The following is a 14,671-nucleotide window of genomic DNA, read 5'->3' as shown; positions in this document are numbered from 1 at the left end:
TCGGTACGGTTCTTGAGCGCGGATGCGTCCGTGGAACCCCGAGATCTGTCACGACGCGCCGACGAGGATGGTAAGAAACGTCGCCCGTTAAATGGTATTGCGTATCATAACGCTAGCAACGGCCCGTTTCGTTGCAAATACGAAAACAATAATCAGCTGATTCAGATAAGGAAACGGTGGGAAAGGAGGGGAGAACGAGAGAAAAGCGAACCACAAGCCCTTGGCACTTGTCACATCGAAAGTTCAACTAGATGGCATAATCGATGGTAAAATTTGCAACGGCTAAAATTGATGTTCAAGGGCGGGAAAGACGGAAGTGAGAATAAATTTTCGTTTTGCCCCCTGGACTTGCAAGTGTACTCTTTAATAAAGAATTATTTAATAGAATCTTTCTTAAATGCAGGAAAACTTAAATGTAAAGGCACTCTGTCGTTTAAAGGAGTTCCATGTGGGTAAACTTGAGAATTGTGGGGTTTCATAGGTTGGGCACTAGAGGGCTACGACTAATAGCAGATTCTCGTAAGTACTAGATAATTTTAAGTAACTAGGATCTACGTGTAAATGTTCCTATGTTTGAAACGAGATTCGTTAAATTAGCCTTATTAATCGTTTTAATTAAATTGTTCCTGAGCTTTATCGTGAATTACAATTGTGTCCTTGATTAATTTAGAAACTTAATAAGAACACCTTATCTAATTTTTTTATATTAAAAATATACATGCAAATTTAAAGTACAATCGAATGGTCTTAAACTTTTTACAAGCAATAAGATATCTAAGGAGCTTTTGTTTCTTAATTATTAACGATAGAAAAATTATGAATGAAAAGAATTTGTAAATAATTGGTCATTATTATATTGGTACCATTGTATTAGATTATCTTTCAACACATTTTCGGTTGCTATGCAAATAAGTAGCTTTTAGTCCTACACAATTTAATGCATACGATGCATACATCTTGGACTTTTGATCATTACATAATAGAATGAAGTAGAGTGATGTCATTTGTGAGAAACACAACACACAAATTGTACGTTCTAGGTACCCAATAATTGTACCATTAAAAAAAAATTGCACAAGTAGCTATGGCAGTCGATATTGTATTGTTATACAGAACAATTACATATATATGTACATATTTGCTTTCAAGTGATTGCAGTATATTCATAAAAAATGAACCATTCGACATTAGCGCCATCTAGAGATGCACTATTATTTGAATTGAATTCGTACAATGCGGTAATACAATCTTTTATATTACAAATCATATAAACATGGGCGTCCGTAGGGGAGGGGGAGGGGCAAAAGGGGAAGTTACCCCCTTGGCTTCTTAGAAAAATCTCTTATTTTTCAAAACTGATCTTTATTAAGTTTATACTAAAAAAGTGAATATTTTTAAATTTCGGTTTTAAATTTTTAATTAAATTGACACTATAAAATGGGTTACAAAAGCAAGAGGGGAAAAAGTCTCCTGGCATCCCTGCATATAAATAAATTGAAAACCTCTTTCGTTTAAATATAATTATGATTTTTATTGATCAAACGAAATTTATATTGAGCACAATTAAATATTAATATAACAAACTTTAGCAAAGCGATTATATGATACACTTTGCTTTTACGAACTAGAAATCCATATAAAAATGTACACCTCTAATAAAACCAGCTTCGCATGTTTGTTTTGCGTGTTGATTTGTTATTATGTAATTATACCAGAAACCGGAACGAAAATTAATAGGCACTATTAAAATGTCATGTCATGAGCAAAATTATAGGTAGTACTTAATTGCATGCAAACTTCTTTAAGGAATAGAAATCAATATATATTTTTTTAAACGAAGCAAAAGTACTTATAGTATAATACGCTACTTTTACCTTAGTAAGGAAAAAAATAGAAGAATTCAAATATCTGGTAAACTAATTTTACCCAAAAATTAAATATTGTAAAGTACACGATATAGTAAAATATTATATTACTAATTCGGGGTCTGAATTTAAGAATATACATTTCACACCTCCAAAAGTTAATATCATTTCCCTTTGAAAAAAAAAAATGAAAGAATCCAGAATGAGTGGCAGATTTAAGTAAAAAGGCCCACGAGGCAAACGTTCTGAGGGGCCCATTTATCGGGAAAACGAAGTGGTGGTTTACTAAAAACAGGCTAAGTGTAGTAGTACAGAAAAAAATATAGTGTTTAGATAAATATCATAATTCTTTCTTTTTAAGTCGGGGCCTTGTGGGGGCCTTCTGGCCTGGGCCTCAAGCGGTAACTACTCATCAATAGATAATATTTTACACAGATCGCGCTGAAAATCCATTATTCAAATAAAAGAAGAATAAATTACCTATTCCCATTAATCGATTTAGTATACCGAGAGCGATTAAATGTCTATCTTTCGACAGGGTCTGTGTAATTTAAAGGGGACATCGCGTAACTATTTATGCAGCTCGATAAATCGTGCTGGCTTATAGGGCACGGCACCTATACATACAGCTATAATTACGGTATTCAGCGTAAGATTAATATTTCATGTCGCAAGCGATGCATAGAAAATTCTTACCACGGAATCCCCGATCCTCTGGTGCACTGTAATTACCTTGTGCGTGTATTTGTGCATCCAAGAAGCCGACTTAATCGGCAAAGTTTGCGTGTCCTTCCATGTCGCCGATGTCCCCGTGCAATAAGCCGGAAAGCATGGTCCTCCGACTTAGAAATGTACGGCATCCACAGTCCTTCCCTACATCCCGTCCAGGGTAGTTCTAGGAAGCCGCAGTTCAAATTCAATGACACCGAAAAATAAGATAGTTTAATTACAAAGGATCCCTATATTCGTTAGAAATGATGCGTCGAAAGAGGGTACCAACTCGCACTTTAATCGGACCTTATCTACGCTGTTATTCAAACTTTGCAAATTATTATCGTAAATTCAAAATTACGCATTTAAATATTCAATTACTTTTCCTCTACACTCTGCGATGCATTAAATCAGTAGGGCCATTTTACACATATCGCGTAGACAATTGAGTATTAATTGTAGATGGGGCGTTAGAAATTACACGCATGAATACGTACAAGCTTCTCGGGAAGAATAGACGCGATTGTGTATTTCGTTTCGTGATAAATTTCGTTACAATGTGGGAAGTAATTGAAGGCTTTGTGCAGGGTGGCTTAAAATCTACGCGGAAGATGGCGAAGAAAACTACACCGGCTGCATTGCAAACGGAGATTTCGAACAATGAGGAATGGGAGAAGCTTCTGAAACGAACGGGTTTAATTGGCAAGTCACGTTACATACCTATTATATATTTATATTACATTATGTAATTTTGTATAAAAAAAAATATACACAATTTTAATTATACGTATTTCTAGATAGTGGAAATGTATATGAATCTTTAAAAAATCTTTTAGTGGTCGACGTGTATTCGGAATGGAGCGGACCTTGCACTGGGATGGTCAGCATTTTGAAGAAAGTTAAAATGGAAATTGGAGGAGATACGTTAAGTTACGCAACAGTAATATTTTTGTCTCTTATATTTATTCTGCAGTAAATATATTTACTTAATTTGCGAACGCTATAAATTCGGTGTTGCTATAAATTTAGGCAAAGTGCGATTACATCACGGACTTAGAGCGCTTTCAAGGGAAAAGTGAACCAATATGGATGTTCATCCACGTAAGTGAAATATGCAATTGAAATTGAGTTTCAAATAGACGTAAATGAAATATCAAACGTAGCAAAATGTATAGTAGTAAATAGGATGAAAGTCTGAAATTTAAGACTGATTTAACTACAATTACAATTTATGTTTTACTATACAGGGCGTCCCTAAATTCAGGGATTTCCCGGAACACGCAATATTCTGATGTAAAAAGACATCGAAAAGTCCTTTACCGTTTTGTTATCCGAAGCTTCGTTCTCGAGATATTAACAGTTGAATTATAGTGGTCCAACTCTCGGGCCGCGCAGTTTAAAGCCGAGTCAGCTGACCGCTCGCACGCACACGCAGGAAGCACGCGTAAATACAGACCCACGCACACAGCAGAATCAACCACGCTGGTTCAAACCGTGAGAATGGGTTAGTGCGGGCGGCTCTACTGTGTGCGTGCGAGCGGTCAGCTGACTCGGCTTTAAACTGCGCGGACCTGGAGTTGGACCACTAATATTCAACTGTTAATATCTCGAGAACGAAGCTTCGGATAACAAAACGGTAAAGGACTTTTCGATGTCTTTTTACAACAGAATATTGCATGTTCCGGGGAGTCCCTGAATTTTGGGACACCCTGTATAGATATAGTATTATTCCGCGTTCTTCTTTTTCCTAGAACGTCATAACTTTAATCGCTACACTCATATGAGAATTTATGAATTAGTTAAAAATATTTAACAATGAAGCAACATACTATTTTATTTAGAATGGTCGAATGGTGAATCTTATGTTCGGCGCGCAATGTCCGCAATTGCTACAAATGTTAACAACGGAACTGCACAGAGTACAAAATGACGGGGAACACGAGTACGTAAGAAGTATAATTTAAGTTATATTGGGTGCGCAAAAACTGATAAAACAAAACTTAATTCTTATCAATAATGAGAACAAAGTAATTACTATATAGAAAGTGATTCTATTTAATAATAGATATTTTGTAGGCGGAAAACTGTAATTCTCTGTATTAATATCAATAAATTCTTTGCTGTCTTAGTTAATATATACTTTTATCACGCGCATGCAGGTTCTCTATAGACGTATTTGAAAGAAGTCCGGAAGAAATAGAACGATCAAAACTTATTGAGGAAACCAGGATAGCTAAAGAAGCGGCGAAAAAGGCTCGAAAAGGTTTTCTACGATAAGCATTATCAATAAATATAGATAAACACAAATAGAAATGATTAATATATTTTCTATATCGCACAATTCTAAAGCATTGTTCATAAACACGTTGTTACATTATATTCCAATATTCCCATTTTATTGCGATGTTTGTAAGTCTACACAAATTAGAAACAATGCTTCCTACTACAAGCTTTATTGATGTAATTATTTCCATCTCACTTAAGAAATATCAACGCTAAAGTCACGAATAAAATTTTAATACGTAGAACTATGACATTAACTCGATACAGAAGCTGAGGCTGTAGCAAGATATGAAGCTGAAATGTTTCATCTGACTTCCTCACTTAACAACGAAACCTGCCTTCTACTTTACCCCTGGATTTTTAAGGATGAAGAAGGTCATAGAAGAGACAAAAAATCGTGTCCACCATACGTGGAGTTACATGAAGAAATACTAGCAGGAAATTACATCGTTGAACAAGAAATACGAAAGCGACTTAACGAAGATATTCTTGGCACAATTTTTAACGAAGTAGTCTATCAGTAGTTAAGAACCCTAATACAGTAAAAAGCTTTTCGTCATTGACGAATTCGATTTGAAAATTCTACACAAACTTTATTATTCTATACTTTTACAGTCAGACTACGTATTGTCAGCAAATGATAAACAATTACTCTTGGATGGTAAATGTATGTTAATGAGGCTGAAAGCAAGCGAAGCAAACACGGAAACTGATATTCATGAACACTTAATGACTCTTCTATTCGGAGAACCAAAACTACCTGACGCAGAAGAGGTTCTTAATGAAGAATGGTAGAAAACTATAAAAAATTGACCGTTGATAATGAAATTCTGAATATACTTTCAATTCTGTGTATATTTAGCTTAATTTTTTTTATAGTTATGCTGGACATCATCGTCCTGCCTATATAACAACCGACGCAGAAAATGAAGTTTTTCCTGTCGTGTGGACGCCACCAAATTCTAGAAACAAGGCAATCGTTTTTCGTACAATTTTCCCCGCATACACTAACCAAACGTGTCCTGTGAGTGCTTTGAAATTATTCTGCTTTGTATACAAAGTAAACACTGCCATTATAAGGAACATTTTCATTTTGTAGTACGAAGATAAATCTGCTAAGGTACCTATAGTAGTGTTCAAATATGACTACACGAAAAAGAACGACTTGAAAATCGTTCTGGAAGAGTTCGAGGATGAGGTAGTTAATTTTGGCATCTTCGAATGTGACAAGCCACCGGAAACAAAGATCATAGCCAAAAGTATTGAAGAGTTCGAATTAAATGCAGAAGAGAGAACGGGGTAAATATTAAAATAAAATATGGATCGATACGAAATATGATGTACCGTCCGTAGTGTATGATAAACTATTTTCTTTCCGTACCCGAATGGAAAACATAACATCACATCGTATTAACAGGTACGAGACATTCGTATGCGTTGTAAAAAAAGTGGGATGCGAAGCATTTTTAGGGTTTGCTGGTATCGGGCCTTATCACGTAAGCGAAAATCCAGATAAAGGCACGGAGGAATCGAAATTATATTTTCCGGATGTAGCGACTTTGGAAGAAACGCAATCGGATGATGAGGAAAAAGCCGAAGAATTAATAGAAAATCCTGAAGAGAGCAAACTTGAGGCGACATAATAATGTAATTAGTTATCGCTATCTGAATTTCTTTCTTATTTACATCACTAGAAATGAAGGAATTAATAGAAATGTAAAAGTGTTGTTATCAAGCCAACATTTATTTCCCAGTCGCTTTGATTCGTTATACAAAAGAACATAGAAATAGACAAAATGTCTAAGTTTTGCAAGTTAATTTAAAGGTATGGTACAATAAATGATGGCAAACAAACGAAATTTATTTCTTATAACCACAGCTTCGCCTACGGCCTCTTGCTCTCTCAAACTTTCGTCCCTTAGAACGCACTAACGGTTTTGTGTGAGAATGTGGTACACCAGGAGCAGGTCCGAAGTGTTTCACCGCTTCACGGGCGTTACGACGACCCTGCATTAAGACTGTTCGCTTTCCAGTGGGTGCACGTAATGCCAACTGATCGAAAGTGATCAACTCACCGCCGGCTTTCAATATGCGAGCTCTAGCCTTTTCGGTCACACGTAAAGCACAAACCTGCAACGCAAAGAATAAATACCAAACGTAAAATAAAGTAGAAGTATATACACACGGTTGCTGGATTTAGTTAAAAGAAGGCTATTACAAAGACTATTTTTGCTTACCGTAAGTTTAGGAATTTCAAAAATCCTAGCATCATCTGTTACAGTGCCGACGACTACTGCGATACAGTTTTCTCGTCCAGGTCTCTTCATGAACCTAACGATACGCGCAAGTGATATTGGCGGGCGATGTATCTTGCTCATAAAAAGTCTCTTGAGGATGATCTTATTGAACTTAGCATTTGTACGCCTAGCCAAGAAGCGGTAAAGCTAAAACGAGAGCAAAAGAACTTTCATATTTCGCGATTCCATTTCATGAAATAAAAAATGTAATCAAAGTGTACATTCTGAAGTTTTATGTTTAATTTAGCAACTAAATAAATTTTATTCATCCGTGAAATATACCACTAGAGTACATATAAAAATACGCTACTGCATAAACGGAAAGCCCGAAATGCTGCAGAAATGTACTGTTTATACTTAACTACAAGTTCATTTTACAGAATATTTTATGCATCAAACACAGTATCAACGAAACACTCGAGGTTCTAAAGAATTAGTTGATAATTCGAAACAGAGATCGTAAACTTTGAAACACTTCTTGCGGTGCAGTGTGTCAACCAGAATAATAGTCTTTTGCTTGGTGCAAACAGACATAGAGGCCGGTTGACTAAATTTTCTATAGCGAACGTTCAAATTGGATCAGTACATACGAATACTGACACAGAGTGCGATTCGCAACATGACTTTATGTTTCGAAACCTCACGTGTTTATGACAACAGCAGTACTGCCTCAGACTACGGAATAGTTATTGGAACAACATTCACTGGCGTCTAACAAATTTGTGCCACAGAAAGTATGTAACAGAATGGCTACAAATTTTCGGACACTGTAAATATAAAGTTAGAGTCAGAAAGTGCACGTGAAAGTACTTACTTTGACGAGAAGTCGCAAGTAGACATCTTGCGATCTAGGTTCTGTACGCCGAACCTTCCTATCGTGTTTGTGGTTAATATCAATACCCTGCAAACGAAATAATTCTCGTTAACTCTCTATGAAGCCCTTGGAACCTTATTAAGGATCGCACTCATCGCGATCGACACAGATCACTCGAATGTCTATCGATTTTATAAATGCGACGAATCCAACCGCACCATCTTACCATTTTGATAAACCGGAAAAGAAACGGACGAGCTCCTCTGCGGAGTGAATGGGGACTCGTGAAAACGGATGTCTTAGAGGGCGCTGATGAATATTATGATGGAGTTGTCACAGGAATGAAACTACTGGGTACCTACACTACCTACATAGGTAATAAGTAAATAATAAACCGTTAATTTCATGAATTTACATTAATTATTTTTGAAAATACACATATGTATACCGAAGAAAAGCAAAAGCAGGAAATTTTTTGTCTCAACATGGGTAGATATAAGCATTCGAGTGGAATTCGATCACAATCCTACTAGCGGTTTGAACTGAAACTAAATATGGTGAAACTGAATATGCTACGAAAAACGCAAATGTGAATCGATCTCGATGTTCTCGATCTCTTATGCATTTTTGAAAAGTAGTAATTACCAATTGCTAAGTTTATTTCATTACAAACTAACAATAAGTTTAAACGTTAAACGATGTGCTAATTGGTCGCTTACTTCTGTCGAGCTGTAAAGGGTGGGGGGAGTTACGCAAATTTTTCTTTCAATTTTTGTGTGGTTTTATTAAGAACTTCGAAGAATAGTGAGTACGGCACATTTCATTAAACAGTCTATATACTTATTATATAGTTTATAAGTAGAAAGGATTTGTAGTACTGTAAAATATTACGTAATTTAATGGAGGTAGTACACGATTGAGGTTAAAATAGTAACTGGGGATAAACGTAGATGGCGGTACAATTATGTGTGGCGGTGTGTGTGAGTGTATGTCGCGTATGTGTGAATGATTTTGCGCGCGGAAATATGACGATGTTTATTCGAATCGAAATATGTGTTATATTAATAGTTTTATTAAAGTTAATGTGATTGGTTAATAAGATAATATTTATTAGTGGTTACGGATCAATTTGTACATAATTATGTACACCGGGCTCAAAAATATCGTTCCAACTACCACTAATGCGAGTGAGCCGCAGCCAACCAGCGTCGATAACCGATTCCCTGGCGCGACGCTGGCTGGCTGCGGCTCACTTGCATTAGGCGTAGTTGGAACGATATTTTTGAGCCCCGTGTACTGCATGTTTTTGTTAATATATTGATTGGCATCAAAGTGATCAGATGTGTTTTTCTATTATCTCAGAATTCTAATTGAGTACTGGATTTCAACGTTAGTAATTCTTCACATGAGTATTTACAGTCATTTGTGGAATGTAGTAGTACATAATATGTACATATTCAATAAATTTATTTCATTTGTGACCCTGAGTTCACACCGTGATACATGTATGATGTAAAATATTTTTTTCGTTTGTTATACGAGAAATTTATGGGTCATTCTTCGTGGACAACAACCTTAAGTGCATCAGATAAAGGAAAACTGTCAATGTCAACCTCAACAATGGACTCAAGACAATAGTGATATTATATATAAAATAATGTGAAAATATGCTTATTACTTAATTTATGCCCTCATTTTTTATTCTACCTAATTATCCTAGTTTACGTAGGAACTGGACCGCTACTATTTTATACTACGACCACTGCGATGCTTTAGAACAGCAACAGTGGTTATGTATTTCGAACAAAGCCATTAACAGCCATTAATGCCGAACCGACACGAACCGAATGCATCCGAAGTTAACCACCGAATTGCCTGTATGCTTTCTGCCTTTACCCCTCCGATCTTATGTTCCCCTCGCCCACAATCCTCTCTTCCGCTCCGTCTATATAAGTCTATGGGTCAGTTTGTGAGTGACGTAATAGGAAGTAGTAGAGGGGGAACTTCTCATGGTGTGCACCAGAGTTGCCAGACAATTCCCTACGGATAGGGAAGACGTGACGTCACATAAACCTATATACTTACGCTATTATAATACAACTTATCATTCGCACGCCAATCAAAAGCACGCCTCACATGACGTAGGAGGGAGTAGTAGAGGGGGAACAGCTATTGGAAGTTGGAACTCACAATCAGTGACGTCTAGCCATCGAATGCGATAATAAAGTAAAGCAATAAATACGAACGTGAAAGGGTGTTTTTTATTTTTTAATGTACTAAACAGGCCATGTATACTACATTTTTTGTGTATGACTTCACAAGGTTTATTCGTCATTTTAAGTAAAACAGCTTAGGGTGACAGTAATTCGGTAGGTGGCAGTAAGTCGGTCTTTTACTCTATACCTTATGCGACTAAACTTCGATTTCCTCCTCTGCAGTAGGCAGAACCACTATCGTCACAGCGATTGGCTTCGCCCTCGATTTCTTGCATAGCAAGATTTCCACTCTTCCCGATATTCTACTCTTCAAAGTCGCGTGTACCATTAGAGAAATAGGGATCCCGCTAGGCAACAGAGGCACGTCCATCACTCGAGGCCTCACATCCGTGTCCTCGTTCCTGCAAACGATGTACAGACCCGTGTCGGAGAATTCGTCGGATATGTTCGTGAGCACTATACGGATCTGGTAATTCGGGCCCAAGCCTAGAACGGTGGCCTCCAACGTGATGGGAGTCGGTCCCGCGTCTTGACTGTCGTTTAAAGATTCCACAGCCTTCTTTGCTGCCATCAGACGTAGTCGAAGCAGACCTTGCTGAAAAGTTGTATGGATCTTCTTCGCTTCTGATCGTTCTCGTATGGTTTGCTCGACGAACAGTCGCGTTTTCTTCGGTATTAAGAATTTAGGAACATTGTTCGGTATAGAATACGCTGCCGTGCTGTGAACACTGAAGTCGGCGGTGCGCTTTAAAATCTTCACGCACAGACCACCGCTGACGGTGACCATCGTCATGGTTCGTTCCTCTTGGCCCATTCGGCCATACTACGAAAGAAAGACAGAATACGGTAACGAATCATTAAAGCGAAGCACTAACTGTGCTGGATGATGTCGCAGGTGGAAAGTGAGCGTTACCTTTAACGTAGACACCGGCTCGATCATCTTCAGCGTGTCCACGTGGTGCTTTCCATCGTACACTCGAACACCGTATCCGGCTGTGCTCACAGCGAGCAAAGAAAGTCCACTTTGCGGTACTGGCAAACTCACTGAATCGAGGATCGCGCCTGGGACCGGGACGTGCCAAAGTCTGATACCCTAACACGATTATCGTATCGTTAGCCTCGAACTTTTATAGTCCGAAGAAAAATTTCTCGGCATACCTTCCTGGAGAAACCAAGCAAACTACCATCCATAACAGAGACCGCGGCACCGTCGTTACGAAGAGTTGAAATGGCCACAGCAGGTGCAGGCAGCTTTTCCCAAAGCTTCACGGGGTTTCCCCTTTTTATCACGCAGATTTTTCCGTCTCTATCGATGATCAGTATCCTCCCATCGCCGGTCCACAAGCCGTTACACGAGAAAGCCACTGGTGGCCATTCTACCCGATGTTTGTCCATAACTGAAAACGTTCTGCGACACCATGATAAGCATATGTTAAACGTGATTCATATGCGCAGAAGATGTGGCTGATCATCGGTCGCATACCGTGGTTCTAGAATGAGAATTTCTCCGAACTCTGTGCCGAGCACGAGGCAACAGCTTGCTGGATCGGTCCAAGAATCTCTTCTGATGACCGAGATAGCGGTCAAAGCATTGCTCTTTACAAGTGGAATTCTTTTGTATTGTTCAACGAAGCTGGACCTCAGGCTCGGATCCATGGAGAGGAATTTTAAGGTTCGCGGCGAGATGAATCCTGCACCGAGCTCTTTTAACAATAACTCCAATTCGTCGGCTAGTGTGAGCATGTTCAGCTCCTCCTCCAATCCAGCCTTGCGCCAGATCTGCGGGAGAAAAGTGATCTTGCAGGGATCATTCTTGAGTAATCGTCGTAAGATGATATTATCAGCTGTTGCACCTCTCGTTCTTTCGGATGCACATCCACGTGCGGCAAGCGATACTTAAAGTAGGGCCTCATGTTCTTGAAGATATAGACGCTTGATCCAGCACCCACAGCTACCACTGATGATCGAGCTTCTCCGTTTTCCGTGTAAAAGCCGACCACCCCGCAGGGTGGGTACACCATGCTGTGCTCTGTTATCTGGTCACCTCCTTTATAAACCCGAATCTGAAGGTGAGGGAACATAAATGGAAAAAATGCAGATAATTCTGTAAAATAGTTTTCATATTAGGCTAGGTGTAAAACCGACATAGCATTCATAGGTGTTTCGTTTTAATATTGAAACAAGGTCTCTCAATTTTCTTCGATCTATTTATCGATGCTGTCATTACTACTGTACGTTTTTCTCTCTTTTTAGCTAATTTGCTGGACTTCTATAAGTGCTTCGATGAAATAGTTAAAGGGGTCGAATTTTCAAGTAACTCCAGTAGTTTAAAAGCAGTAAACCGTTGCAACCTTCGTCGAATTGGCACCGAGTATCCCCAAATCGGTGCAGATAAGCCTAGCATCCCCATCGCCCGTTACATCTACCATATCAAGCCCATTTGGCAGGGTGTACAATCGGGCTCCTGGTTCCCAGATTGCCTCGAGCCACCGACTGCTGCCGAGACTGCCAATATTCTGATCGGATCTAAAATATTAAACGGTACAGTTCGTCAATTAACTACCTACGTTCTAATACACAATTTCAGTTTAGATCGAACCCTTCGCTCTCGCTTAAAGTACTGCACCTGTTTCCCACAGCACTTCGATAAATTGATGAAATTAGCGATCATTTTATTAACTGTTACCTTAGTCCGAGCATGCTTCAAGTCTTCTTTTATTATTCGAATGAAAATGTTACTTTCAGTGTCGCATAATCAACTCCCACGTTCAGAGATGTTAAAACGTATATGTTCTATGCACTGAGCAGTAGTGCGGGGTAATGGATGGTCATATCGCTACCAATATCTTGGGTGTCTTGAAACAATTCCTCCCCCGTATGTGGCCGGACGTACACTGATGGAATTGCAATTTACAAACGCGACAGGCATCGATCATATCGGAAGATCTGTTTGGGGAAGTTGTCTAGCGATGCAACAGTGTCAGCTGTCCCTGCTTTTGTTGTGGGCGCCTGTATCCATAGAAATGCTCGTGGATATAGGATATCAATGATCGCGCGCAACCCTTTGCGCGCCATGCTAATGTTATCGAATTAAACCAATTAACGTTGTATAAGTTTGTCGAGCATAAACCATATGCTGGATGACCGGCAACAGATAGTAGGAAGTGAGGTGGGCGATTCTACGTGGCGAGATAAGACGTAAATCAAGAGTAACGAAATTGCGGTGGACGTTTCGCTTTTTATTAATCGACTTCAAGAAGGAGGAGGTTACTCAATTGGATCTGTATTTTTATTTTATGTATGTTCAGCGGTCAGCCATAACTTTCGCATAGGTGCACCGATTTCGATGATTCTTTTTTTATTTGAAAGACTATGAAGAGCCGGTGGTACGATGTTATTTTTTTATTATTATCTAGATAGTCTAGAATTATCTAGAATTCCAGTTTTAAAGTATGTTCGCGCATAAATCGCGGACCGATTTGGATGATTCTTTCGTTGTTATATTGCTGAAGAATATGTTCCCCAATTGGTACCATGATGAATGGTTTTTTAACTTACTTCAAAAAAGGGGAGGTTACAGATTCAATGCGTATGTATTTTTTTTGTTTGTGCGCGCATAACTCCTCAGCATATGGACCGATTTTGATGATCTTTTTTTTAATCGAAAGAGGACGATGCCTCGGTGGTCCCATTATACACTGCATCAATATTGGCCTAATACTTTGCCAGTACTGGATAATAATAACGAATTTAAGATATCCTTATCTTCACTTTTTCAAGTCGCTTATTTTAGGAAGCTTCCGTTTCTAGCAAACGTTTTTTTTACGAGCAGCTTCTTTTGTAGGCCTGCTTATTTTTAAAAAATAAATGTTATATAACTTAAATAACTAAGATGTAAAAAATAAAAAAATTAAAACCGACTGCAAAAAAATAAAAATGCTCTAAAAAGTACAAAATATTTTTTTCCTCATTTAATCTCCGACTCTCCATTTTTTAAGTCGCCGCCAGATTTACACAGTGAAAATGATGAGACGCCCACGAAAAAAATTGAAAGTCGTAGATTAAATAAGGGAAAAAATTATTTTTTACTGTTTAGAGCATTTTTATTTTGAAGTCGGTTTTAATTTGTTTTTATTAGTTGTTAGTGTTTAAAAAATCGAGCCAGGAACACCTGAAGAATGGCTATTCGATGGTCAGCAGATTTAGTAGGGGCGCACGAGTTAGTAGGGGCGCCTGACAGCGTTTACGCAATGCGCAACGCTGATCGTCGAATTGCCATTCTTCAGGACCCCTGGCTCGAATTGTCAAACATTAATAACTAAAGAACGAAGCCTCCACCGCAATTTTTTTGCTTTTAGCTTTCGTTTTACTTTGCCACGTATTTTATTTTGCCCCATTTAATTTTCTATTATCTGTTGTCCGACACCCTGTATTATGAGCTTGCACGTATACTGTGATGTATCAGCGATTTTTTTTTATACTCAT

The 14,671-nt window shown here is 38.3% G+C and overlaps 3 protein-coding genes across 8 annotated transcripts; 1 reads left to right on the top strand and 2 right to left on the bottom strand.

Moving 5' to 3' along the window:
• The first annotated feature begins 147 nt into the window (after nucleotides 1-147).
• On the top strand, nucleotides 148-6,990 carry LOC143373458 (uncharacterized). Of its 4 annotated transcripts, none has more exons than XM_076820751.1 (12): nucleotides 148-266; nucleotides 404-519; nucleotides 3,164-3,278; nucleotides 3,413-3,516; nucleotides 3,606-3,677; nucleotides 4,418-4,518; nucleotides 4,736-4,839; nucleotides 5,127-5,368; nucleotides 5,475-5,650; nucleotides 5,739-5,883; nucleotides 5,959-6,158; nucleotides 6,277-6,990. In XM_076820751.1, the coding sequence occupies exons 3-12, from the start codon at nucleotides 3,188-3,190 to the stop codon at nucleotides 6,500-6,502; spliced, it is 1,461 nt and encodes a 486-aa protein (XP_076676866.1). In that variant the 5' UTR covers nucleotides 148-266; nucleotides 404-519; nucleotides 3,164-3,187; the 3' UTR covers nucleotides 6,503-6,990. The 4 variants fall into 4 exon arrangements, with proteins under 4 accessions (XP_076676866.1, XP_076676867.1, XP_076676868.1 ...); XM_076820752.1 differs by having other exon boundaries at nucleotides 200-316; XM_076820753.1 differs by lacking the exons at nucleotides 148-266; nucleotides 404-519 and adding an exon at nucleotides 581-1,029.
• On the bottom strand, nucleotides 6,583-8,306 carry Rpl18 (ribosomal protein L18). The gene is made up of 4 exons (XM_076820774.1): nucleotides 8,197-8,306; nucleotides 7,971-8,057; nucleotides 7,097-7,303; nucleotides 6,583-6,989 (listed from the first exon to the last, which is right to left on the bottom strand). Exons 1-4 carry the CDS (start codon nucleotides 8,197-8,199, stop codon nucleotides 6,720-6,722), a joined length of 567 nt encoding a protein of 188 aa, XP_076676889.1. The 5' UTR covers nucleotides 8,200-8,306; the 3' UTR covers nucleotides 6,583-6,719.
• Nucleotides 8,307-10,181: 1,875 nt separating this feature from the next.
• LOC143373457 (BBSome complex member BBS1-like) lies at nucleotides 10,182-14,006 on the bottom strand. 3 transcript variants are annotated; one of them, XM_076820747.1, is made up of 7 exons: nucleotides 12,786-14,006; nucleotides 12,538-12,712; nucleotides 12,040-12,249; nucleotides 11,670-11,965; nucleotides 11,345-11,594; nucleotides 11,100-11,279; nucleotides 10,182-11,009 (listed from the first exon to the last, which is right to left on the bottom strand). In XM_076820747.1, the coding sequence occupies exons 2-7, from the start codon at nucleotides 12,613-12,615 to the stop codon at nucleotides 10,383-10,385; spliced, it is 1,641 nt and encodes a 546-aa protein (XP_076676862.1). In that variant the 5' UTR covers nucleotides 12,616-12,712; nucleotides 12,786-14,006; the 3' UTR covers nucleotides 10,182-10,382. The 3 variants fall into 3 exon arrangements, with proteins under 3 accessions (XP_076676862.1, XP_076676861.1, XP_076676863.1); XM_076820746.1 differs by having other exon boundaries at nucleotides 12,873-14,006; XM_076820748.1 differs by having other exon boundaries at nucleotides 12,332-14,006.
• Between the last annotated feature and the right edge of the window lie 665 nt (nucleotides 14,007-14,671).

The sequence above is a fragment of the Andrena cerasifolii genome, chromosome 9 (assembly GCF_050908995.1).
Source record: "Andrena cerasifolii isolate SP2316 chromosome 9, iyAndCera1_principal, whole genome shotgun sequence".
Lineage (NCBI taxonomy): Eukaryota > Metazoa > Arthropoda > Insecta > Hymenoptera > Andrenidae > Andrena > Andrena cerasifolii.
Note: the sequence above shows the minus strand (reverse complement) of the source record. Positions and strands in the feature narration are given on the sequence as shown.

Coding starts and splice junctions, on each gene's coding strand:
- LOC143373458 (XM_076820750.1), top strand. CDS start 3,062: ATGAATACGTACAAGCTTCTCGGGAAGAATAGACGCGATTGTGTATTT. Junction 4,519..4,735: donor CAAAATGACGGGGAACACGA/GTACGTAAGAAG, acceptor ACGCGCATGCAG/GTTCTCTATAGACGTATTTG. Junction 5,884..5,958: donor ACACTAACCAAACGTGTCCT/GTGAGTGCTTTG, acceptor TTCATTTTGTAG/TACGAAGATAAATCTGCTAA.
- LOC143373457 (XM_076820746.1), bottom strand. Junction 11,966..12,039: donor TGCATCCGAAAGAACGAGAG/GTGCAACAGCTG, acceptor TTTCTCCCGCAG/ATCTGGCGCAAGGCTGGATT. Junction 11,595..11,669: donor ATTCTCATTCTAGAACCACG/GTATGCGACCGA, acceptor ATGGTGTCGCAG/AACGTTTTCAGTTATGGACA.
- Rpl18 (XM_076820774.1), bottom strand. Junction 7,304..7,970: donor ACTTGCGACTTCTCGTCAAA/GTAAGTACTTTC, acceptor CTCTCGTTTTAG/CTTTACCGCTTCTTGGCTAG. Junction 6,990..7,096: donor TTGAAATTCCTAAACTTACG/GTAAGCAAAAAT, acceptor TTTGCGTTGCAG/GTTTGTGCTTTACGTGTGAC.